The sequence below is a fragment of the Chinchilla lanigera genome, unplaced genomic scaffold, assembly GCF_000276665.1.
Source record: "Chinchilla lanigera isolate Chin_1 unplaced genomic scaffold, ChiLan1.0 scaffold00012, whole genome shotgun sequence".
NCBI classification, from domain to species: Eukaryota; Metazoa; Chordata; class Mammalia; order Rodentia; family Chinchillidae; genus Chinchilla; species Chinchilla lanigera.
The window spans coordinates 27,017,878-27,041,682 of record NW_004955413.1 but is presented as its reverse complement, the minus strand read 5'-3'; the positions used below and the strand labels follow the sequence as shown (position 1 = coordinate 27,041,682).

The 23,805-nt window shown below is 46.9% G+C and overlaps 2 protein-coding genes across 2 annotated transcripts in view; one reads left to right on the top strand and one right to left on the bottom strand.

Moving 5' to 3' along the window:
• The window catches only part of Aco2 (aconitase 2, mitochondrial), a 37,887-nt gene extending 23,545 nt beyond the window's left edge, over positions 1-14,342 (bottom strand). The window contains exon 1 of the mRNA XM_005379352.2: positions 14,234-14,342. Coding sequence (XP_005379409.1) covers positions 14,234-14,269 — 36 coding nt within the window. The 5' untranslated portion in view covers positions 14,270-14,342. The remainder of the gene's footprint in view (positions 1-14,233) is intronic.
• A 403-nt stretch (positions 14,343-14,745) lies between these two features.
• Positions 14,746-22,953, top strand: Phf5a (PHD finger protein 5A). The gene is made up of 4 exons (XM_005379353.2): positions 14,746-14,871; positions 15,287-15,310; positions 16,094-16,260; positions 22,292-22,953. The coding sequence occupies exons 1-4, from the start codon at positions 14,820-14,822 to the stop codon at positions 22,379-22,381; spliced, it is 333 nt and encodes a 110-aa protein (XP_005379410.1). The 5' UTR covers positions 14,746-14,819; the 3' UTR covers positions 22,382-22,953.
• The last annotated feature ends 852 nt before the right edge of the window (positions 22,954-23,805 follow it).

Here is a 23,805-nt window from a genome sequence, read left to right as displayed (position 1 = left end):
CGCCAACTATGCATGCCACAGCAACACCAAAACATAGGCTAGCTGGGCTGCTTTTGCTAGCTGGGCATGGTGGTGCACACCTGTAACCCCAAACTGCTCACAAGGCTGTGGCAAGGATTGTAAGTTCGAGGCCAGCCTAGGCAACTGAGCAAGACACACAGCGTCTACACCTCAAAATAAAATACAAAGAGCTCAGGATGTAAGTCAGTGGTAGGGCACACCCTAGCATGTGTGAGGCTTTGGGTTTGATCCTCAGCACTGCAAAACGTAGTAATAATGTGCTGCTCCAGATGACAGTGTATGAGTAAAGACCAAGTCCTGGCTGAGTGCCTACTATGCAGAGACCAGCACTGTGCTAGGCACCTTGTGCGTTGTCATCTACTCTGCAAAGCCATCCAGTGAAGCAGCCCCTGTGGGCGTCCAATTTTCCTAGGGAGGAAACTGAGGCTTGCGTGGGAGATGAGAGACCAAGGCCACTGCAGCAAGTGGGTCTGAGCTCAGACTTACTCGCCTCCTGCTGCCCCTTGTCCCCGCCCTTAGCCACCCCCAGAAGGGACATGACTTCACAGTGTTACAATCAAATGAAATCACCCACATGCTTAATCCTTGATGACAACGCTGCTCTGCTCTCCAAAGAAAATGTCCCCTTTTAAGATTTGGGCACAGTGCTACGCATCTGTAATCCCAGCACTCAGGAGGCTGAGGCACAGAGGTTGAAAGTTCAAGGCCTGGGCTATATAGCAAGTTCAAGGCCAGTATGGACTATACTACAAGACGCTGTCTCAAAAAAAAAAAAAAAAAGAAAAAGAAAAAGAAAAAGAAAAAAAAGAATGAGCAAACAAAAGAACAGCTGGCACTGATTAAAAGAACTCCTTGCCATCTGGCCCTGCTCCAGGTCTGCAGAGTCCAATGTGCCAACCACAAGCTATGTGAGAAATGTGCCCAGTGCACCTGCAGAACCGATCCCCGGACTGAACCCAGGGTTCTGGCACTCAGCTACATCCCCAGCCTTTTTTACTTTTTGAGACAGTCTCACTAAGTTACCCCAGCTGGGCTTGAACTTGTGATGCTCCTATCTCAGCCTCCAAGAGTGTTGGGCTGACAGGTGTTCATTACCACACCCAGAAGGAATGGGATTTTTTTTTTTTTTTTGAGACAGGGTCTCACTATTTGGCCGAGGCTAGTCTTGAACATGTGCCAATCTTCCTGCCTCAGCCTCCAGGTTATAGGCATGTATCATCATACCTAGTTGCACGAACTCCTCTTGAGCCATACTATGCTTATGGACTTGGTTTTCCAAACCTGGATGCAGAACTGGACCTTAATCCTGATTCAGTAGCTTTATCCAGTTTCTCTCCACCGCTAGCCCCTTGGGGTGTAAGGGGCCCTGGTCTGTTGCCTCCTGTCCCCTCCCTATGACTGGACACCCCACTGTCTCAGGGTCTCTCTCTCTCTCTCTCACACACACACTAAGCACAACTCTCAGGATGCTGAGCCAAGCCTCCAGACAAACGCACCCTACGCACCCCATCGGGCCAAGCTCCCCAGGACAGATGTTTCTGATGTATCTACACTCTCTGCGTCCAGGTGTTCAACCCACTGTAACAGGCACCTAGCTGAAATGTCACTCAGCCCTTGCTTCTCTGCGTTCTTCTTAGGGACAGTCTGACTGATTTTGTCAAATGTCCTGCAGAAATCAACACTTACCCTTGCGCATCTGTCTACCCATTAATCCCATCCAAAAAAGGAAAAGATGTTTCTTGGCTGTGAGACTTCGGCAATTCACTTAACTCTTTCAGGCCTCGGGTTCTCACACCTGCACAGGGTGAAACCTCAGTCTCACTCCCTGCTTCAGCGAGGAGTTTAAAATGCAGGAAAGGTGTGTAAACTGCAAAGGGCTGGCCATATTAATACCCTTACCCTGGAGACTGACTCGTGGACCTCATCAATCTCATATGGAAAAAAAACACTAGCTGTGGGTCCCACACCTCCACTCTTAGAATAAAAATAAACACAGCTCTTTACTAAGCCTCTACTCCGGGCCAAGCACGTTCTGTGCCAATCTGAAATTCCTGTGACAACACTGCAAGGCCTCTGAAGTCCTACAGATGTGGAGACTGAAGCTCAGAAGTCACACACCAGGTGTGCAGTGAACCAGGGGCCAAGCTCGAGGCTGTCTCTTTCTGAGATGGCCCTCGTCTCCTGCCTCCTGCTCCCTCCAGATTTTGGGGTGGTCTCTACCCTTGCTGTCCAGCATGGAGTGACAGTTTCGGCCGAGTCATTGCAGTACTGGTGTTTATGTCCTGTGACTCCCAGCAAGTTACTTAGCCTGCCCAAGCCTTAGTTTTGCCACAGTGAAAATGGAGACAAACTTCAGTGTTAATATCATAATCGGTAGAGTGCTTGGCATGGGGCCTGTGCACAGCGTAAGTGACCAACGTACTACCTCCTTTCACAGAGAAGGCACTAGCTACCCGGTAGAGTGGGGCTGTGTCCTTCTGAATCCTACCAGAAGTAGCAAGCTGTTTGGTGCAAATAAGCTCTAAGGGTCCTTCTGCCTTGAAGGCTTAGCCCCCTCTGGCCTGGCATTCCTGACTGCCTTCTCATGGACTTCAGCTGCTCCATGTATTCCTCCTTGCTTATCTGCCCTTCTTCAAATTTGAGTTCTTAAAAACCCTAAGCTGATTTTTTTTTAGGCGCCTCTCTTTCTCCTCTCCTTCAGGATACTTGTGATGTGTTAGAATTTGCCATGGCAACATCCCATCCCTACAAAACTCCTGCTTATGGGGTCCTGATACCAAGATCTCAATTAATAGGGCTCGGAATAATGCAGAATGTGCCCTTCTCCAAATCACCACCAAGGTGAACTTCCCAGGCCTTTTATTTATTTGTTTTTGTTTTGTTTTTGAGTACTGGAGATTGAACCCAGGGACTTCGCACTGAGCTACAGCCCCAGACCTTTTTATTTATTTTGAGAGAGGGTCTCACTAAGTTTCCCAGGCTAAACTTGAATTTTCGATCTTTCTGCCTTACCTCCCAGAGTCCTGCTATTAGGCATGCACCATCACGTCTGGCTGACCATTACAGATTCTGAAGGAACCTGCTGTACAGCCTTTGTACATGTTATTTCTTCTGCTTGGAATATTCTCTTTCTACACCCATTCCCAATCTGCCCTCTGTCTGGGTAACTTCCACAGACCTTTCAAACTTCAAAAAAATTTCATATTCTCAGGGACTTCTTCCTAAACTCTCAGCCCAATGAGAGATCCCTACTACATATGCCTGTTTTCCACTCCTTGTCATTGACTTGTGACGTCTGTTCCCACTAGTAAGTGCTACTCTGGAAGGGATTATGCCTTTCTTCCCCCTTTTTTTTTTATTGTGTGTTTATTCACCCCTAAATTCCCCCTGCTCAAACACCAAGTATGATAGCCAAGTAGTGCCACGTAAACTCCAGACGTTAAACCAAGGAGTGGAGCTTTTCCTCCACCATTCAGCTCTTCCTAAGCAGGGTTAAGCCCTAGGCAGGGTTAAATGTAGACCAGGGTCAGCTGACTTTGTGAGAGACAACAGTTAACAAGATGAATCAATCATTTACTGATCTTGGATGTTGTTGGTTAAAGTGTACAGGGGCTCAACATTTTTGAAAGACAGCTAGACAAGACCTATCAACATGTATAATGTTTATCCTTTTCACCAGGCTTCCAAGAAGCTATCTTATTAAAATGGTCAAACAAATGAGCCAAGAGACCGACAATGACATTCTCTGCAGGACTACTTGTAAAAGAATATCCCAACTGCTCATAAACAGGACATTTGTTAAACAAATTCTGACCCACCAACCATGGGATACTATTGTACAGCTGTTTATCTGGGGTATCTGTTTTGTTTTGGGGTGGTAATGGGGAGTGCACCCAGGGCAATTCCTATATCTTGCTGCCAGGAAGCCTGGGCCATCAGTGGTATATGTGTGACTGTCCCATATATGACTCGACCACTTGTACACCCAGTGATCCAAGCTGCCCAGTGGAACGGTCAAGTAGGTGGGAATATGTTCATTTGACCTGAAAGCAATGGAAAGTCACTAAAAGTTTAAGCAGGTTTGGCGGGCGCAGTGGCGCACACTTGTAACCCCAGCACTTGGGAGGCTGAGGCAGGAGGATCACTATGAGTTCGAGGCCAGCCTAGGCTACAAAGTGAGCTCAAGGCCAGCCTGAACTGCAAAGAGAGACCCTGTCTCAAAAATACCAAAAAAATAAATAAATAAAACAAAATAAAGTAAAATAAAAAAATGAAAGTTTAAGCAGGTTCATGATAGAATCAGATTTGCATTTTTTTTTTTTAAAGTCACCACTGTAGGTAAGGCATTCGAGAAGGGCAAGTATTAGGAGAGGTTGATGGTGGCTTCTCACAGGAACATATCTGCATACATCTGTCTTACTTTCCCAGTAACGCATCTGCATCTTAATATTCAACTGCCATTTATGCAGTAAGCACTGTTACACTGATGTGAAGAGTGAGACAGTCCTGCATTCACGCACCTCAGTCTGGGCAGGTCAGCAGTAAAAAGCAAGCTAGGTAACCTTTGCAATGAGGATTCACACAAGGGGCGAGCAGAGAACGGGGAGCAGGGAACTCCCCTGGGAGCCCAGTCAGGCTTCCCACAGGAGGGAGTGCTGGACAGGGCTGTGCAGGCAGACAGGTGTTCACAAGGCAGTCAAGGAGCAGTGAGCACTTGGCCAGCATGTACAAAGCCCTGGGTTCCATTCCCAACACCAAAGAGTACAAATTATTATGCAAAATGTTACAAGCAGATTTTTAAAAAAATTATGAGGGCTTCTTCCCATTATACAAAGCAGGTCAAGCCGGGCATGGTGGCACACGCCTGTAACCTCAGCACTCGGGAGGCTGAGCAGGAGGACATTGCGAGTTCAAGATTAGCCTGGGCTACAAAGTGAGCTCAACGCCAGCCTGAACTGCATAGTGAGACCGTCTCAAAAAAAAAAAAAAAAAAAAAAAAAAAAAAGACAAAAAATGCAGGTCATATTTCATGGAGAAAAATTAATACACGAAACATGATTTTATACACTTCCTAAAGCCCCGCTATCAAACTCCCAGAAGGTTCTTAATACTTGGTGACTCCAAAGAAGACACCAATCACTGGTCTATGCTGCATTTCTCCTGCCCACAATGCCTGGCTTACGCCAGCACTGCCCGCTAGGGGCCGTAAGTCAGTGGGCACCCGCACACAGAGCAAGCCAAGAGCTGAAGGAGGCTGAGCGCCCAGACAGGCAGGGCTGCTGGGGAGGCTGGGTCTTGTGAGGCAGCTGCGTCAGCAAGTGAGAGAAGTCACGAGGCACCTCTCAGTGTGCCACTGTGGAAACACTCCAACGCAAGAGCCAAGTTCCCGAAGCGGCACAGGCCCCAGATCTGGAGGGTCTCCCTTAGGGTCTCAGATTCCCTGGCTGTGGGATTCTTGACCTTCTCAAGCCTCAGTTTCCTCTTCCGCAACAATGGGGCAGAACAGCTCTAATCCTTGTGAGGATTAGAAAGAAAACAGGGCTTTGTTAAATGCAGAGAATGTAAGGAAAAAAAAATATGAGAACATAGGACTCTGCAGCAGGGCTCCTGGCAGGCAGAGGGTAAACAGAAACTGCCGTCCCTTGGTTCTCCTGGGGAATGAGCTGAGCTGGGGAAAGGCTTACAGGCTGCTTTCCCACTGCGCCCTCCTCTTCCCCACCAGTAAAGAGTAAGAGCCCCAGAGCAGGCCTGAGCACCGGGACAGAGAGCATGTCTTGGGCCCGAAATGGAAGTGAAGGGGTCTCCTCTGTCTGCTCTGCCAGCACTTGAGTACCAAGCACACACCAGGCCTCTGTCTGGAGAACCCACTGCCCATTTCACCAGCAGGATGAGGCCAGATGCCTGGTTCTTCTGGCCCCTGCAGGCTTCTCAGCAGCCTTTAGGCTCAGCTCTCAGCAACTAACTGCCCTGCGTTTCCTGGCAGGAAAACCTCGGGTTGGCACCATTTAGGTGGGCAATAAGAATGCATGTCCATCAACACCCCATGGAGAGAAGCCATCTTCCCACACTGCCCCTGCCAGCTTCTCACAATTTTCTCCCAAGCTGCGGCTGGCACCTCTCCTAAGAATCCAAAGCTAAACAAGTCCCTCCTGCCAGTAGGCAGTCAGCTAACTTGGTTGCTAGGGCAACTGGCAGGTACACAAGTGACACACCCCTTTTCACAGGCTTGGAAGGCTGCAGGGGCAGGCGGGTAGAGTCCCTCATCTGCCCCATTCTCTCTTGTGTACAGATCCTGAGATCTGCTCTGCACCAACACCCTTGGGAAGGGCACGCTCTGTAAACCCCACAGGCAGCCTGGGAGCTCAGCAAAGAACAACGCTGCCTCTGTGAAACCCAGCCCTCCACATTGCTGCTATCTGGGGCCACAAGCTCTCAGAGCTCCATGCACCTACTCTATCCCCTAATCAAGCCTACCCTACAGAAACCTGGCTTCTTGGCCAGGGATATAGCTCAGTGGCGCAAGCACCTGCCTGGCAAGTGCAAGGTCCTGAGTTCAATTCCTAGAACCAAAAAAAAAAAAAAAAAAAAGAGAAAGAAAGAAATCTGGCTTCTGCCCTGGTGCCCAGGAAGCATGCTTTGGAGAAACAGTGGCTGAGCAGTAAAAAGCCCTGGCTCTGGGGCTGGGGATTTACCTCAGCGGAACAGTGCCTGCTTGGCAAGTACAAGGTCGTGAGTTCGATTCCCACTACCGGAAAAAAAACAACAACAAAAAAGCCCTGGCTCTTCAGTCCAACATATCTTCATTGGGAATCTGGCTTTGCTGCATGCTGGCTGGGAGGGCAGATGAGCTCCACTGGGCCTTAGTTTCATCACCAGGAAAACAAGCTAAAAACAGCTCTTCTTAGGGTCTTTGTGAAGGACAAATGAGGCAAGGGGCTGCACTCAGTATGTGCTGGCTCAGGCACCAATTTCCTTTGTTTCCCCAGGCTGCAACCAGCATCTCTCTGTCTCTCTGTCTGTCTCTCCCTCCCTCCCTGCCTCCCTCTCCCTCTCCCTCTCCCCCCCCTTCCCTCTCCTCCCACCCAGACACGGTCTCAATACACAGCTCAGGGTGGCTTTGAAGTCACTATGTAGCCCACACTGGCCTTGATCTCAAGGTGATCCTCCTGCCTCAACCTCAGTGCTGGGATTACAGGCATACGCAACAGGCTGGACAAGCATTTCTAACATCAGCCACTGTGGCAGCAGCCTAAACATCCAGCACCACATCCCTGCCACATATGGGGAGCTGAGTCTGTATTCAGGACTCCTCCTTGCTTGAGCACAATGTATTAGTCATTTCAATGACTCTTCCCTTCCCTGTGACCACCCTCATGAGCACAGGCATGCCACAGACAGCGCTTCTAATACAACTGCAACACCAGTGTGCAGAAGTTGAGGGGCCCAGCTACAAGGTACTGAAGAAATGTGGGGAGGCACCAGTTTTTTTTGTTTTTTGTTTCGGTACCGGAAATTGAACTCATGGCCTTGCGATTGCCAGGCAGGCAGTGTCACTAAGCTATATCCCTGGCCCCGAGAGGCAGTTAAGAAACTCCTGATACCTCCTTGGTCCCTCCCACAAATGCCCCCAGAATAAAGCTCACTAATCTTATTACCTTAACATATGTGGCTGTAAATACATATCTGGCATTTCTTTTAAAGTTGTTATATCACAGATTTTTTTCTGTTTTTTTCTGGTACCTAAGTTTGGTAATCAAACTCAGGACCTTGTGCTTGCCAGGGAGGCACTGTGCTGCTAAGCTACATCCCTAACCCTAAAGCTCGCAATCAGAAGCTACCTCAGCCTCTCCCGGATGAAAGCAGAGCTTAAAATCATACTTAATGGTGACAATGCTGTAAATGTAACCTTAAAGGTCATGTCCCCCATGCTGCCCTTCAACTTGGGGAATAAAAAGACAGAACCAGCAGATTCATTTCTACCTCATCCCCCAACTCAGAGCAGTACCAAAAGGATTTTTCTGAGCATCTACTACACAGCTGGTATCAAGTGAGATTTCGGAAATTTTTATGTGCCTGTGTTCCGGTGTGCATGCCTGTGTACGCATGCGTGTACACACATACGTGTGTTCACGAACACATGGTACTGTGGATTGAACCCAGGGCCTTCACACTGAGCTAAATCTCCACTCCCCCCCCCTTTTTTTTTAATTTTGAGATGAGGTCTCAGGCTAAGTTGCTAAATTGCCCAGGGTGGGCTCAAATTTGTAGTCCTCCTGCTTCAGCCTCCCAGAGTGCTGGGATTATAGGCATATGTCACCAAGCAGAACCAGTCTTTTTTCAAAGGGAAGAAGATAAATGCTGGCAGGATGGAGATGTAGACCTCTGTGGGGGCTGGAGATGGAAACTAACACTCCCGAAGTTTCTATATCCTGCACCAGATTTGCCCCAAGTATTTTACACACACTGTCCCAACACTACTGTGAGGCACAAGGTACCGTATGTCCATTTTCCAGATGGCCAAACTAAATCTCTGCTTAGGCAGTTTGCTCAAGGTCCCAGGAGAGGTAGAATTCCAGATATGGCTTCAAAAGAACTACTTTTCCCTTGCCCTAAACTCTGAAGAATAAACCCAAGGAAACTATTTGCTATGCCTCTTGGGGGCTCCTTTGCTTCTACAGGTCCATTTTGGGACAATAGTAAGGAAGTCTACCCCTATTCTCTCTCTTTTTTTTTTTTTTTTCAGTACTGGGGACCAAACTCTCGACCTTGTGCTTGCCAGGCAGGCGCTTATGCCATTGAGCTATATCCCCAGCCCCCCTATTCTCGATATTAGAAAAGGCCTATTACATCTGAGCCTGGTGACACGCAGCTCCAATCATGGTATTCTGGGAGGCTGAGGCAGGAAGATTACAAGTTCAAAGCTAGCCTGGGTAACTTGGCAATTTAGCAAGACTGTGTGAAGGCCTGGGTTCAAACCCCAGTTCCAAACAAACAAACAAACAAATAAAACCACATCAAACAATACATCTATTATACCTTCAGAATCTTTTTGTCTTTTCTTTTTTGGCAGTGTTGAGGATTGAATCCAGTGCCTCAAGGACTTGGAGCACACTAGCCAAATGCTCTCTTTTTTTTGGAGACAGGGACTCACTATGTAGTTCAGGCTAGCCTAGAGCTCACTATGCAGGCTGGCCTCAAATTCACGGTGATCCTCTTGCCTCAGCCTCCTGAGCTTTGGGATCACAGGTGTGCACCTCCATGTTTGGCAAATGCTCTTAATTTAAAGACTGCAAGAAGCCTTCTGGCAGCCCCTTCCCACCGTCCTGCTCAGCAGCCCAGAGCCCGCCAATGCCTTCCATGTCTGAGGCTGGCAAAGCCAGGCAAATCGAAGAAAGCGGCAGCCAGCACTCACTGAATACTTCCCAGATGGCTCTCGGGACACACCATGAGCCACACTGAGACCAGAGAGAGGGTAGGGCCATGTGAGAGGTGGTACTCAGACTCAAGCCAGGGCCTTGGGTCGGGGACACCCAAGCACACCCAGGCACTGGAGGGCAGTTACCTACCGCATTCCCAAGGCCCAAGCCTCGGAGTCACCCTCTCAGTGCCCCCACTCCTCACCCAACCAGCCACCCCTGAGCTTATCGACTCCACCACCAGAGCCCTGGCCCCGACACCTTCCCCAGTGCCCCCCTCCCGGCCTCCTCTTTGACCCTTTCTGGTCCATGTCCACACAATAGCCCGAATGATTCTTCTCCAGTGTAAATCAGGCGTGGAACCCAGCTTGAAACCTGCCAGTGGATGTTCACTACACTACGAGTACAATCCAACTTCCTTACTGAGGCCTGCATGACCACACCTCTGCCGAAGCCACTGCCACCCTAGACACCCAACCACCCTCGGCGTCTGTCCTCTCCCTGTCCCGAGCTTACACCTAGCTCAGGTGCTCTGCACATGCTGCTCCTTATGCCTGAAACCTCTTCTTCCAAAATGCTCAGTAGCTGCCTCACTACTGAGTCTTCGCTCAAATGTCACCTCTTCTGTGAGGGCTGCTCCGACCGCCTCCCACCCTACTCTACCTCCCTATCTTATTTTACCTTCCTCATAGCACTCAGCAGCTACAATTTTCTTATCTGCCCTCCTACCTGAGACTCTGGAATCCTCAGGCAGGCTACAGGCATATACCACCAGGCCAGTTTTAGCTCCCCAATTCTTTTTTTTTTTTTTTTTTTTTTTTTTTTTGAGACAGGGTCTTGCTATGTAGTTCAAGTTGGCCTTGAACACACTACATAACCCAGGCAGGCCTCAAACTCACAGCAATCCTCCTGCCTCAGACTCCTCCTGACTACGGGATTACACACATGCACTGCAGAACCCAGTTTATCTTCCCTATCCTTATTCACTACTGCATTGTCAAAGTCTAGAATTGTGCTAGGCATTAAGCTTTCAATAAACATTTTAGGGAAAAAAAATTTAAAAATACACATTTCAGGAGTAGTTAGTTTGGAAAGCAATGGAGTGCTCCCCTTGGGCCTGGGATATCATTGCCTTTGGATACCAATTCATTGACTCACTCAAGTCAACAGATGACCCCAGGAAAGCACTGCAGTAAACATTCGACCAGAATAACCTGTTTAAAATTCAAAGAAAGATTTTTTTTTAAATCATCGCACATTATAGAAAACTTCTGCAAAAGACATCAGATTTCTTTGTAGTTAGCTATTACAGATTCACATGACAGAGACTGCATGACCTTCCCAAGGTTACATAAGAACTCTGACTTCCCCAAGTTCACAGAGAACTCAAATCCCAGTAGCTCAGGCAAAATCAGACTGAGAAACATATTTAAAGCCCCAACCTCTCTCATTTACTGCCCACAGTCATATGCATAAAAATGCATATTAAAAACTAAAGAGCAAATACAGCTTTTGAAAAATCCTCCCTTCCATTTTCCTGTTTTTCTTTTCTTTTCTTTTCTTTTCTTTTCTTTTGAAACAGGGTCTTGATATGTAGTTCATCCTGGCCTTAAACTCAATAGTAGCCCAGGCAGGTCTCAAATTTGTAGGGATCCTCCTGCCTTAGGAGTGCTGGAATTACAGGTGGGCACTTCCACACCTGGCTCTTTTATTGTTTTTATCTTTCTACCCAGCAGGCAGTAAAACTCAGCTCAGCACTATTCTCAAGCTATGGAACCTCAATGGTGCCTGCAATCTTTTTTTTTTTTTTTTGGCCTTTTGAGACAGGGTCTCACTATGCAGTTCAGGCTGGCCTTCAGCTCACTTTGTAGCCAAGGCTGCCCTTAAACTCCCAATGATCCTCCAGTCTCAGCTTCCAGGGTGCTGGGATTACAGGTATGTGCCACCACGCTCAGCTGGTGTCTGCAATCTTAATGGCAAAGAGAAGCAACACAGTGTCAGCTGCTACACTTCAGGCTTCACAATCAGAAAAATGTAGGTCCAAATTACATCTGCCAACAACTAGGGATCAAACTCTATGCAAATTTATTTAATTTTGTAAAATATACAGTACTCAGTAGAAGCCAGACAATGTACTAAATATTCTGTATCTACTATGTGGTTAAAACGGACATCCTATTGTTATATCTTACAGATAAGGAAACAGGCCAGAGAGGTTGAGTAATTTGTTCTAAGTAACAGCTACTCAGCATTAGAGCCAGGATTCAAACCTAGGCAGTCAGATGCCACAGTCCTTGCCACTAATCATTATACTACATTTCCTCTCTAATCTTCTTTCTTTGTCTATAAAAAAGATAACAGGTCTGCCTTATCTCACAGTCATGAGCTATTACTGGCACACAGTAAGGTAAATGATAGGTACTCTTAGTAGTAAAAAGGTAAATGATAGCCACTCTTAGTGGCAGCAGTAATAGGCATCATTCTATCATCTACCTTTACCTTGGGTCCACTCAAGGGTAGAAGGAAATTATTTTGGTGGAGAAATGTATCCAAGGCTTTCCCCATAGATACATCAAGATATAGTGGATACTCCATGACAGCAAGGTTTGTCTTCTTTGCTTAACAATGTTTCTGGAGCAAGCAGTGGCTGCTCAGGTAATATGTGGTGAGCTAGGAAGAACTGTATCAGTCAGATTCTGCAACATGACTACTAAGTAACCATCTCACATGTATCTAAGCACAAAAGAGGTAAACATGGGAGTTTTTCAGCCCCTGTTAGCTGGTCATTACTTCAGACAGCCTGGCACTGTGTTATAATTCAAAGTGAATACATAATACTGTTCACTCATTTTAGCTAAATGAATATACAAGTAGTCTTGGATTTTAATCCTATTCTGCTATTAGAAGTCACCCAGGCTCTCAAGGTCTTGGATTCTCCATCTATAGAAGAGGTTAAACTACATGGTTGTAAACACATTCCACTTGCTCAACACATTAAAGGAATCCAAATACTCAATAAATATTTATTTAATAAAGATCATCCCCAACTGATAACAAAGGAATGAGTACATACTCAAGGTCACAGGACTAGGGTGGAACATGAACTACAGCCCAGTTTTCTTTTTTTTTTTTTTTTTCAGTTTTCTTTTTACAATATTCTAACACTAATAATTTCCAAGATCCTTTTCAGTTAAAAAAAAAAAAAAAGGAACATTAGAGCTAGGCATGGTAGCGCACTCCTGTAATCCTAGTACTTGAGAGGCTGAGGCAGGAGGACTGCTACAAATTCGAGACCAGCCTGGGCTTCAAAGTGAATTCAAGGCTAACCTGAACTGCATTGTGAAGCCCTGTCTCAAAAAGACAAAAAAAGGGGAACATTATTCCTTCCTCCAAGTTCAATAAGTCACTTATTATATCCAATAATCTCACCTGACTCCAGGGAAAATATAGGACAGCAGGAAAAGAAGAAACAATTATGTCTACATCATCAACCTAGAGAATCAAAAGACCTTAAAAGATAACAAGTACAAGTGCCTTATCTTTTCTCCGAACTGACATCACAAATATTTTCAGAAAAATGCTTGTATGGTTTAAATTTAAGCAAGGTGATGAAAATAACTCCAAGTAACAATGCTTCCTGAAGAATACAGTACACAAGTTTTTTATTAATTCTACAATCAAAATTTATGCCACTTGATCCAAGGAAGATTTACAGAGGTAATTGTAAAGGCTTGACACAGAATGTCTACAGACACTTGCTTTATTTTTATTAATAAAATACACATTTGACATCAAACTTCTGAATATAACACCTTCATGTGACAGTCAAGTTAGGGGTGAAATAACGCCTGACAGTCAACTTTCTAAATGGCTTCAAATAGGACAGTCAAGGTCAAACTGATGAGTCTCCTTACCCTCCCATCTAGTATTTGAAAAGCAACTAATGTGAGCTCGAAATACTCTATTCTGTATTCCAACAAATACAAACAACTACACCTTGAATCAGAAAGTTCTGTGAGGACCGGCGGATACGAACAAGAGAAGGGGTTAACAGGATAATCGCTCGGGTCACAGAAAACTTCGGTGACAATCTGACAGCCAGAACTTTTATCGACTTTCTTGCAGTTTCCTCCCCTATCAAGTGGGAAAATTCATCTCACATCTGTTTCATCGGATGATTATTCAATCAAGTGGTATCAGAAGGTACTAAAACGGTCTTGAAATCGGGTGCCAGTGAGAAACGACTGTCATTAGTACTGTTTACTAGGCCGGGCACACTCCCATTCTCAGCTCTAGGTTCCGCGGGGCCCTTTAAAGGTGGTACGGGGGTAGCAGCCTCTCCAGACTGCAGGCCTGGTAATCGCACATGCATCTGGCTAGCAAGTCTCTGCTACTAAGGGAACAGAAGCGAGGGCTTCAGGCACCGGGCCTAGAGGGTTCAAAAACCACCGCGCCCCCCAGTCACCTTGCCCTCACCTTGAGGAATAGAAGGGTACCCTAGAGAAGAGGAAGAGCGGTTTTGAGAAAGGAAAAAGAGGGGCCCTACTCTTCTGCAGGCCGCAGCTGCTCAGACACACGTTTGTCGCGGGGCGGGACAGGGCACAGGGAGCTGAGCGCCAGGGAAGCCTTGACCTAGGGCAACGGAGGAACGGGCAAGGGCGCCGGGCCCGTAACCGGCGCTTGTATACGAAAAGTCCGCCCGTTGTCGGGCCAGCCTGGCTTTGCCTCGCCCAGCGCCGCAGGCATCGGAGGAGGCACCCCGCCCCCGTAATCCAAAAGGCCCTGAGCTCGCTCACCTGCAGCCGGGTCACCAGTAGGCTGTAAGGCGCCATTTTGTGCACTGACAAAGATGAGGTCGCGTGAAAGTGACGTTGCACGAGGCCCCTTTAAAGCCTCTGGGCAGGGGCGTGGCTTGAAAAAGCAAGGCGTCAGGGCGAAGGCGGGGCCTCTCTAGAGGCGCCAAAGCCCTACAGAACTCAGTGGGCGGAGCTCTTAGAAAAGAACTGACTTGTGAAGGGAAAAAAGAGCTTCGTACAAACGCTTGTTAGAAGCAGGCACAAGACCCTGGGTTCAACGCCCAGCACTGAACATACTTGAAGAATAAAAGGCACAAAAATGTTTTGTCTACGAGTAAGTTTTGGTTATCTATGCCCTCCAAATCTGGGAAAGTATCTTTTTAAGACCTTCATGGACCTGCCAGGACCTGGCCTTCTAGCCGTGAGGGAAACTCCCGCGAGAACTAGCGGGATTTGATGCAAAGATTGTAAAGCCTGATGGAAGCCTTAAGGACCAACCACACGGCGACCTGGAGGCAGGAGCCGTAGGGGTTAAAGGTCGGACGGAAGTCGTCGAAGCTTCCGGTAGCCCTCTTGGGTAGGAGTTATGGCTAAACACCATCCGGATTTGATCTTTTGCCGCAAGCAAGCTGGTGTTGGTGAGACGGCGCCCTGACCCCGGCTGTCTGGGTTGAGGTGGTGTTAGGAGCTGAGGACTAGGGGTTTCCATAGCCTCCTTAGGGTTTGCTTGGAGGGCGCCGCGTTTCCCGCCTCACGGTCGCTGGATATTTTAAGAGCGTGCGCATTGGCGATGTCCGTTATGAGGGCGGGGGTGCACGTCTGGGTCAGACCTGGAGAAACTCTTATTGCCGGGGGACGGACAGGGGCTTCAGGAGGGCGCTCCAGGCAGTGGGTTTGATTCCGATGGAAATCTGTGAGGATAGGGCCCCCTTCCCCCCGTGCTCCCTGCCGCCATTGCGGCTGTCCCTACCCTAAGCTTGAAAATGTACCACACACCGCCCCCGTCAAAACCTTAACTCTAATTGTACTCTTTCCCTCCTTTGATTTTTGCAGCCATCGGAAGACTGTGTGAAAAATGTGAGTGGAACACACCCTTCCAACACCCTGCTCCTTCACTGTTTTTATGAAGCCAGCAAAGGGGCATTTCCAGAGGTGCTGCAAAGAAAGCTCTGAATAGATGTGCCTGGAAATACAGGAATGTGAATGTCTGGCTGAGCCTCCAACTTCCCTTTCCGACTTGTGCATTGAAACACTAGATTTTGAGAAAAATCTCTAGCGCTGGACATGGCCAATTGCCAGAGTAGCATGAACCATACACACACACAATTTTGCCAGCGATTACATAGATTTGTAACTTCCCAAGTGCTGTTCTGAGTCCTTTACATATACTAATTTATTAATTTTTTTTTCCTTTATGGTACTGGGAATTCAACTTAGGGCTGGAGATGTATCTCAGTGGCACAGCGCTTGTCTGGCAAGTGTGAGGTCCTGAGTTTAATTCCTGGTACAAAAAAAAAAAAAGGCAAAATCCCAAGGCGTTTGCACTGAGCCACATTTTCAGCCCTTTATAAATTTTTTTTTTTTATTTTGAGACGTTCTTGCTAAGTTCCCCTGGGTGAGCTTGAACTTCTGATCCTCTACCTTAGCCTTCCAGAACGCTGAGACTAGGAACATGCACCACCATGCCTGGCTCATTAATGTTTTGTATGTGTTGAGCAGATTGAGATGTACACTAAATAAGACAAGTTTTCGTGATGCCAAAGTAGAAGAGGGCCCCAGAGTCACTGCCTCATAGCAGGAGAGGCCAAAGGGCTTGAAGCACTTGCTAGTGAACCTGCCTCTATTCTCTTTTCCTTACAGGTGACGGCAAGTGTGTAATCTGTGACTCCTATGTGCGTCCCTGCACCCTGGTGCGAATATGTGATGAGTGTAATTATGGCTCTTACCAGGGGCGCTGCGTGATCTGCGGAGGCCCTGGAGTCTCTGATGCCTATTACTGTAAAGAGTGCACCATCCAGGAGAAGGACGTGAGTATACAGAGCTTTCATCTGGCCTTCCTTCCTCTTACTTTGTCATACTTTGCTATCCACAGCAGTGTCCTCTGGTCTGTGGAGATTACTATGTTCAGCAGCTAGTTACCTAGGTTGTAATAGCTTTAAATTCTATGAGCCAACTGGGTGTTGTCCAATAAAGGTCAGCTATTTTGCATCAAGGGCAAGAGAAGCAAGAGAAGCAAGTCTTTGTCAACACCAGCAATTTGGAGAGCCCTCTCTCCAAAATGCAAGAGAAGCAAGTCTTTGTCAACACCAGCAATTTGGAGAGCCCTCTCTCTGCACCTTTGATGTTCTTTTGTGAATATTCTTATTCAGGGACAATATTCTGCATTTGTAAGCTGTAACACAGTGCATAGTGTATGATAGGCAGTCAGTAGTTCTCTTAAATCCCTCATTCAGGATTGCTTGGATCAGTGTGGTGGCAGAATTGAATTTGGGATAATTCAAGTTGGTTTCAGCCTTATGCTGAAGAACATCTTTATTTAATGTTGCAGAATCGCTTGTGGGTCTTCCTCATGTTTTTGCTCTTTGACATTACGTAGTGCTGGACCCCACACGCCCGTACTGGGGATTGAAACTAGGCTCTTCTCGCTGAGCTACATTTCCAGTCCATTTCCATTTTTTATTTTAAGAGGTCTCACTAAGTTGCCCATGCTGGAACCTTTGATCCTCCTGCCTCAACCTCCAAGAGTCCTGGGATTATAGGCGTGTACCAGGTGTACCTGGCTTGTCTAGTTATTCAGTTCCTGCACCAAAGGCCAAGAGAGGAGGGGCTTCTAAATCAGTGTCAAAGGCACATTGTACCCTTGTTCTTTAAATTAATACAGCAGCAGTGCGAGGGAGGTGGAGGAGACAGGGAATGTGAATCAGCTCATTTCATCTTATGACCAAAGGAAGTCTGATGTAGTCCCCCTCCCTCTAGGCAAATAGAGAGAACATGGTTAGTTACCTAATCTAGGATAAGGCAAAAAACATATACCTAGTTCTTCCTATTCCCATTAGCAAAGAATAGGGGGGCTGGGGATTTAGCTCAGCGGCAAAGCACCTGCCTGGCAAGTGCAAGGTCGTGAGTTCGATTCCTGGTACCGGAAGAAAAACAAAGCAAGGAATAGGTAGTTTGTACATGTTATCTCTCTTATTCCTCACAATAATTTTGTTAAATAGGGATTATTATTATCTGTCTCATATTTATAGTTTTCTCCTGGCTAATAATAAGTGGCAAAGCTAGCCTGACTAAACCTTGTGTCCGCATTACACCATGTTGTCCTTTCCTTTCATAAGTTCTTTTGGACCTGTGCCCATGTTGAGGAAAAACAACCCGTTCACTTCAGCAGTCTATACTAGACCAGATAAGACTTCCTTCCACCAGTGAACCTGTTTAGGAAAATGAGAAAAGTCATAGATTAAGTCCCAAAAAATAATTTGAACATCCTGCCGTTCTAAGCTCTGATTTGCATTTACCTTGACAGTCAGATCATTTCCTGTGTTCTACGAGTGTGGCTCTGACCCATGAGCTAGGTAATACTCCTTCAGTGGACGGACCTTGGTTCTTGCATTTGTCTCTCCATTTCCCAGGTCTTGTACAGTGCCTGACTGACTTCAAGGGCAAGCATGGTAGACATTTTTTTATGCTGCCCCTTTGAATTATCTATGCTAGTAGGAGTCTCCCTTAGAGACATTGATGCAGAGTAGGTGTTGATAACTACAACTTGCAGTCTACAAGCAGTGAAGAGAAGGAATGCACAAATCTTATACTAGCTAGAGTCCATTTAAGGACAACACTTTCTTGAACTTTTGCACGGTTATAGCTAGAGTTTTTAATCTGGCATAAGCTTGCAACCAGAGAATGCTTAATAAGTGTTAATTGCCATCTGACTGGTCTGCATGCGCTGTGTGACCTGATATCTTTGGATCCTCATGCTTTATATCTATCCCTGAGAATTATTCTAGATGTCACTTCCCCAACTTCACATTATACAAGAATGTTCTTGAGGATATTTGAGATGACGTCCAGCTCACATTCAGCACTAGTTTCCAAGGAACACAAAGCAGTCCAGTGACATGATCTAGCCTCTCATCCTTACAGATCATCGCGAAGATTAAGTGCTCAAGGCATTTTCCTATGGAGAAATCTTCCTACAACAAAAGCCACCCCCATTATTCTCTTCTTCCTGTACCTTGCATAATTTATAAGGGAATTGGACGAGTAAGCTAAGCTGGGTGTCCTCATTTATATTTTTTCAAAGCCACAGGAGCGATCAGGAGTTAGGAACGATAGCTGTGCGTGTTGGTACCAGAGGACTAAGTTGTTTCAGCAGCATGCTAATACCCTTAACCCTTATTTCCTTTATTCCTTTAATTTGCCATTTTCCTCAGCTCTCCCAGCCAGAGTAAGAAAAACAGCTGTTCAACTTTTTTTTTGCACTATTTTATTTTTTGTACTGGAGCTCAAACCCAGGGCCCTCACAATGAGCTGCGTTCTCAGCCCCACGTTTTTTTTAAATATTGAGACAGGGTCCCACTAATTTTGATGCCCAGGCTCGGATAGAACTTGTGATTCTCTTGCCTCAGCCTTTGAGAATGCTGAATTACAAGCATGTGCCCCCCATGCCTTGCCACTTTTTCGTTTCTGTGCTGGGGATTGAAACAAGAACTTTTTTTTTTTTTTTTTTTTTTTTTTGTCTTTTTGAGACAGGCTCTTACTATGCAGTTCAGGCTGGCCTTGAGCTCACTTTGTAGCCCAGCCTGGTCTTGAACTCACAATGTTCCTTCGGCCTCAGCCTCCAGAGTGCTGGGATTACAGGCGTGCACCACATCCTTAACCTCTCTTTTTAAATTTTATCCTTTATTTTGAGACAGGTCTCACTAAGTTGCCCAGACTGGACCTAAACTTTCGATCCTCTTGCTTCAGCCTCCCAGAGTGCTGGGATTACAGGCTTGTGACACCACACAGTTTGGTTTAAATTTGCTTTTTAAATTAAAAAGACAGGGAAAGGGCTTGAGTTGTAGCTCGGTAGAGCGCCCACATGGCATGCATGAGGCCCCAGGTTCAATGCCCAGAATCCAAAAATAAACAGCTGAGAGGAACTAGATCTTGTTGGGCAGGGATGAGCATTAGATGGTAAGTCATTGTAAGATTGAAGACATTTCCACCCCTGGGGGCAGTATCGATCATCCTGGTGGAGGATGTGTAGTCTAACTGTTGTGTTTTTATCGTCTCATTGTTCTTTGCTCAGGCTGGGGAGGGATGTGCCCCATCCCTTTTCTTGCTATTTCTACCATCTCACTGTCCCATTTAAATAAACAACAGAGCAGTTCGATGAAAAAAAACTGGAAATTTTACAAAGTTGGTTCACAAATTTACTGTTCTCTACAACTTCCTAAGCCATAGTAAAGTTGTGTTTTTTGCCTCTGGTAAGTGCTGCTAGAAAAACACCAGCCTGGGAGGCAGAAAACCCAGGTTCAGGTCTTAACTTCGCTGCTCACATGCTGTGTGGCCTCGGGGAAACATCTCGAAAAACAAGTAGTAGTTCGTGTTGTCCCATGGGTGCGTGCATGAAGAGCTAGGTACAGGGGCTGGGGATTTAGCTCAGCGGCAAAAGCGCCTGCCTGGCAAGCGCAAGGTCGTGAGTTCGGTTCCCAGTACTGGAGAAAAACCAAACAAACAAACAAAAAAAAGGGCTAGGTACAGAACAGTCTTGCAGAATACAGGCTCAGACAAGATGTGCTGCTGGGAAGGCCCCGTGCTGGCGCCCCAGTCTGGGCTTCACCTCGTGGGTATTCGTGGAACAGTTGCCAAGGGGATAAACAACTCCTCACCTTCTGTGTTGTTGACAAAGCAGGTCTGCCTCTGGCATCTGCTCCTAATTTGTTACCAGTGATGCTGACTCACGTTCAGTAATTGTTTTTGTAATCTCACTTTTGTTAAATTGCCTTTCCCACTCTTCAGTTCTGTACAAATTTTTCTCTAGTGCAGGATTTGTGTTGGTTTTAAAGTGTTGCTTGAAAGCCCTGCATTTTTGCCAGTAGTCCAGGGTAATTTTTGTAACTTGCTTGGCTGCCACAGAACGGACTTGATCGAAGCAGCCCCTTCCAGAAGGGAAACCCAAGGTCACCGAGGACTCCTTGCCATCACCCAGCCAAGGGTTCTCCGGTGTGTTTTAGAAACATATTGTGATGGAGACTAGCCCCTGATACCTTATAGGAACTCAAAAGCTTTTAGAGGGGTTTGGGGGGAGTAGCTTAGTGGTAGAGCACCTGCATAGCCTAGTACGCCTGGGACCCCGAGTTCCTACCCAGCACCACAAAAAAAAAAGACATGGTAGCCCTCGCCTGTAATCCCAGCACTCAGGAGGCGGAAGCCGGAGGACTTCCATGAGTTTGAGGCCACCCTGGACTACATAGTGAAACTGTCTCAAGAAACCAAAAAAAGCCAGGTGTGGTGGCGCACATCTGTAACCCCAACACTCAGGAGGATCATTGTGAGTTCGAGACCAACCTGGGCTACAAAGTGAGTTCAAGGCCAGCCTGAGCTGCAGAGCAAGACCCTGTCTCAAAAAGACACACACACAAAAAAGAACAAACAGGGAAATTTAGGCAAAAAAAATCAGAAAGGTGTGAGTGAGAGGAAATAGTGAAGCCCAAGAGGCTGGGAAGAGCTAGGGTAGTACGTTGGTTTCCAGCTGCTTGCCTATTTTTGCAGTGCGGGGCCTGGCGGTAGAAATGGCTGATGTTCGTTTTGGGCAGTTTCTTGTAACTTAGGAAGGGCTGACTGAATGCCAAGGGCTGTTCCAAACATGTCTATCGAACCGTTTAATCCTTTCCATTTTCTCAGGTAGCTTCACCCATTGTAGTCACTTCATATGTCACTAAACAGAGACCGAGGGAGGTTACCCTACCAGGGTCAGGTGACCTTGCCCCAGAGGCTGCGCCCTCCCAAGAGAGGACCCCCACTGCCTGGTGCCGCCCAGCAACCTCTGGGCCTCCTGAGGCTGAGGCTGAGGCAGGAGGATCTCTGTGAGTTCAAGGCCAACCTGAGCTACAGAGCAAGACCTTTCTCAAAAAAAAGAAAGGGGGGCTGGGGATATAGCTCAGTGGCATAAGCGCCTGCCTGGCAAGCGCAAGGTCGTGAGTTCAAAACCCGGTACCGCAAAAAAAAAAAAAAAAAAAAAGGTTTTTTTTCTGCCTCAGCTATATTGTGTCTACAGTCACAGATGGAGAGCAGCCAGACCCTGGGGAAGCACTACACGCTTTGTTTCTCACATCTTGTTTCTCACGTCTTTCTTACTAGTACATACTGGGCCAGGGATATAGCTCAGTGGCATAAGCACCTGCCTGGCAAGCGCAAGGTTGAGTTTGATTCCCAGTACCGAGAAAGGAAAAAAAAAAGAATTATTAGTGCATATTGGGTGTACAGGTTAATGGGTTTTATTCTGGCAGATCTATACATGCACATAACATACTTTGATTATTTTAGATGTTTAATACATTATTGCGGGGCTGGGGATTTAGCTCAGCGGCAAAGCGCCTGCCTGGCAAGCGCAAGGTCGTGAGTTCAGTTCCCGGTACCGGAGAAAAACCAAAAAAAAAAAAAAACAAACAAACAAAAAATACATTATTGCTCATGAGTCAAGTAGGCTAACTGGGACAAGAACAAAACCATCAGCCCAGTAGTTATCAAGTGGCTATTGAAAACGGCAAAGGGGTGAAGTGGTGCTGATTGATCTGAGCTGCTTGGTTAAGGAGCTAGGGGTGATTGTACAACGTGCAAACCCATTTATTGGTGTGGTTTTTGTTTTCTTTTTGTTTCAAGAGGTGGTGCTGGGGATAAAACCCAGGGCCTAATACATAGTAGGGAAGAGCTACACGCCCCCAGCCCTTGTGGGGTCTTTGAGTCCTAAGGTGAAGGGTTTAGCTTTGTTCATCCTATGACTAAGTTTTCTCTTCAGTCCCTCTTGATTCAGGCTTGAAGACATACCAGTTTGTTTATTTTTCTGTTTCCCAGCGAGATGGTTGCCCAAAGATCGTCAACTTGGGGAGCTCTAAGACAGACCTCTTCTATGAACGCAAAAAATACGGCTTCAAGAAGAGGTGATTGGCAGGTGGCCCCTGCCTCCCCCATCAAGCTGCTGCAGCTGCCAGAAAAGACACCCACACCCACCAGCAGAGAGAGCCCAGCCCGTGCCGCCGCACCCACCCGCCTGCTAGCGTGCTGCCACCTCGCCACCCTCTCCTCCCTCGGCGTGGGCTGGGGTGGGCTTGGAAGAGGATTCTTCACAGCATGCTGCCCGCCACCCAGGGAGAACTGACAGATTGGTTCATGGTTTTCCGTAACTCTTGAGAAGCAAGGCTCTGTTCTCTCACTGATGTGTTCTCTCTACTCCAGGAGCTTTAGCAGGAGTCCCTTCCTTCTGATCCCGTGACATGGGGCTGACTGTGAAGCTACTCCCCTAGTGTCTAGCATGTCCCTCAGCAGCTCAGCTCGATGGCAGTTGTCCTTGATGACCCTTTGGAGTGTGTCAGGGAGCTATCAGAACAGTCAGCGTGACACAAGCATTTAATCCTGTAACACCACCTGGTGAAGGTTTCAGGTTAGTTTTCTTCTGAAAAATTGGAACCTCTTTCTGTTGCTATTGTATTAATAAAGTCGGTGTTTATTTCCTGGTAGTCACTTTCCCCATGTGGGAGTTCTCCACATTAGCAGTTTGTTTCAGTCATCTAAAAATTGTTGACTCGGGCCAAGGATATAGCTCTGGTCCAGTGCCTGCCTGGCAAGCTTGAGGTCCCAAGTTCCATTTCTGGTACCAAAAAAAAAAACCTATGGACTCAATAGAGGTAGTGGGATTCATGAAGTACCTGGTCCAAGAAATACCCCTGAATGGAATTCAGAACCACCTGAGCCCTTGGTGGTAGGTAAATGAGGCATTTTTAGGAACTTCTCCCCTTCCTGCGCTGTATTTTGAATTTTGAACTAAAGAGATGGTTTACGGTCCTGCAGAGATGGGGCTGGGGATTTAGCTCAGCGGCAAAAGCACCTGCGTGGCAAGTGCAAGGTCGTGAGTTCGGTTCCCGGTACCGGAGAAAAACCAAAAAAAAAAAAACAAAACAAAAAAATACAGTCCTGCAGAGAGTGAGGCTGTTAAATTGAGGAGTTAGGATCGCTCTGCTTTGTTTCGTACTGTGCACACATGCTCACTCTGAGGCAGGCCCGATGTGGACCTCAGGGAATTGTAGGTGCTCCTTTACCCCAACTGGACAAGGCTTTGGCTTTGTCCCAGGTTTTGTTTTAGGTCAGCAAAAGGGCTACTTAGGCAGTGAATGTCCACAGTGAGCCTGGCCTCTGCCTCCATCACTGGGAAAAGGGGCTTGACATCCTGCTTGACCCAGAGAAGTGCCAGAAGGGGGTTTGGCCTCGTGTGGGGGCACCTCTGAGGGCAGGGGTCAGCCATAGCCACCAAGGCTCCTTTTCTGTTGCTCAACTGCTGCTTTGCATTCTGCCTCTGTTATTTTTTAATCTGC

What these genes read in the sequence shown, in the direction of transcription:
- Phf5a (XM_005379353.2), top strand. Translation starts at nt 14,820, where the DNA reads ATGGCTAAACACCATCCGGATTTGATCTTTTGCCGCAAGCAAGCTGGT. An exon ending in CCGCAAGCAAGCTGGTGTTG is followed by an intron (nt 14,872 to 15,286) that starts GTGAGACGGCGC and finishes TGATTTTTGCAG; the next exon opens with CCATCGGAAGACTGTGTGAA. An exon ending in GCACCATCCAGGAGAAGGAC is followed by an intron (nt 16,261 to 22,291) that starts GTGAGTATACAG and finishes TCTGTTTCCCAG; the next exon opens with CGAGATGGTTGCCCAAAGAT.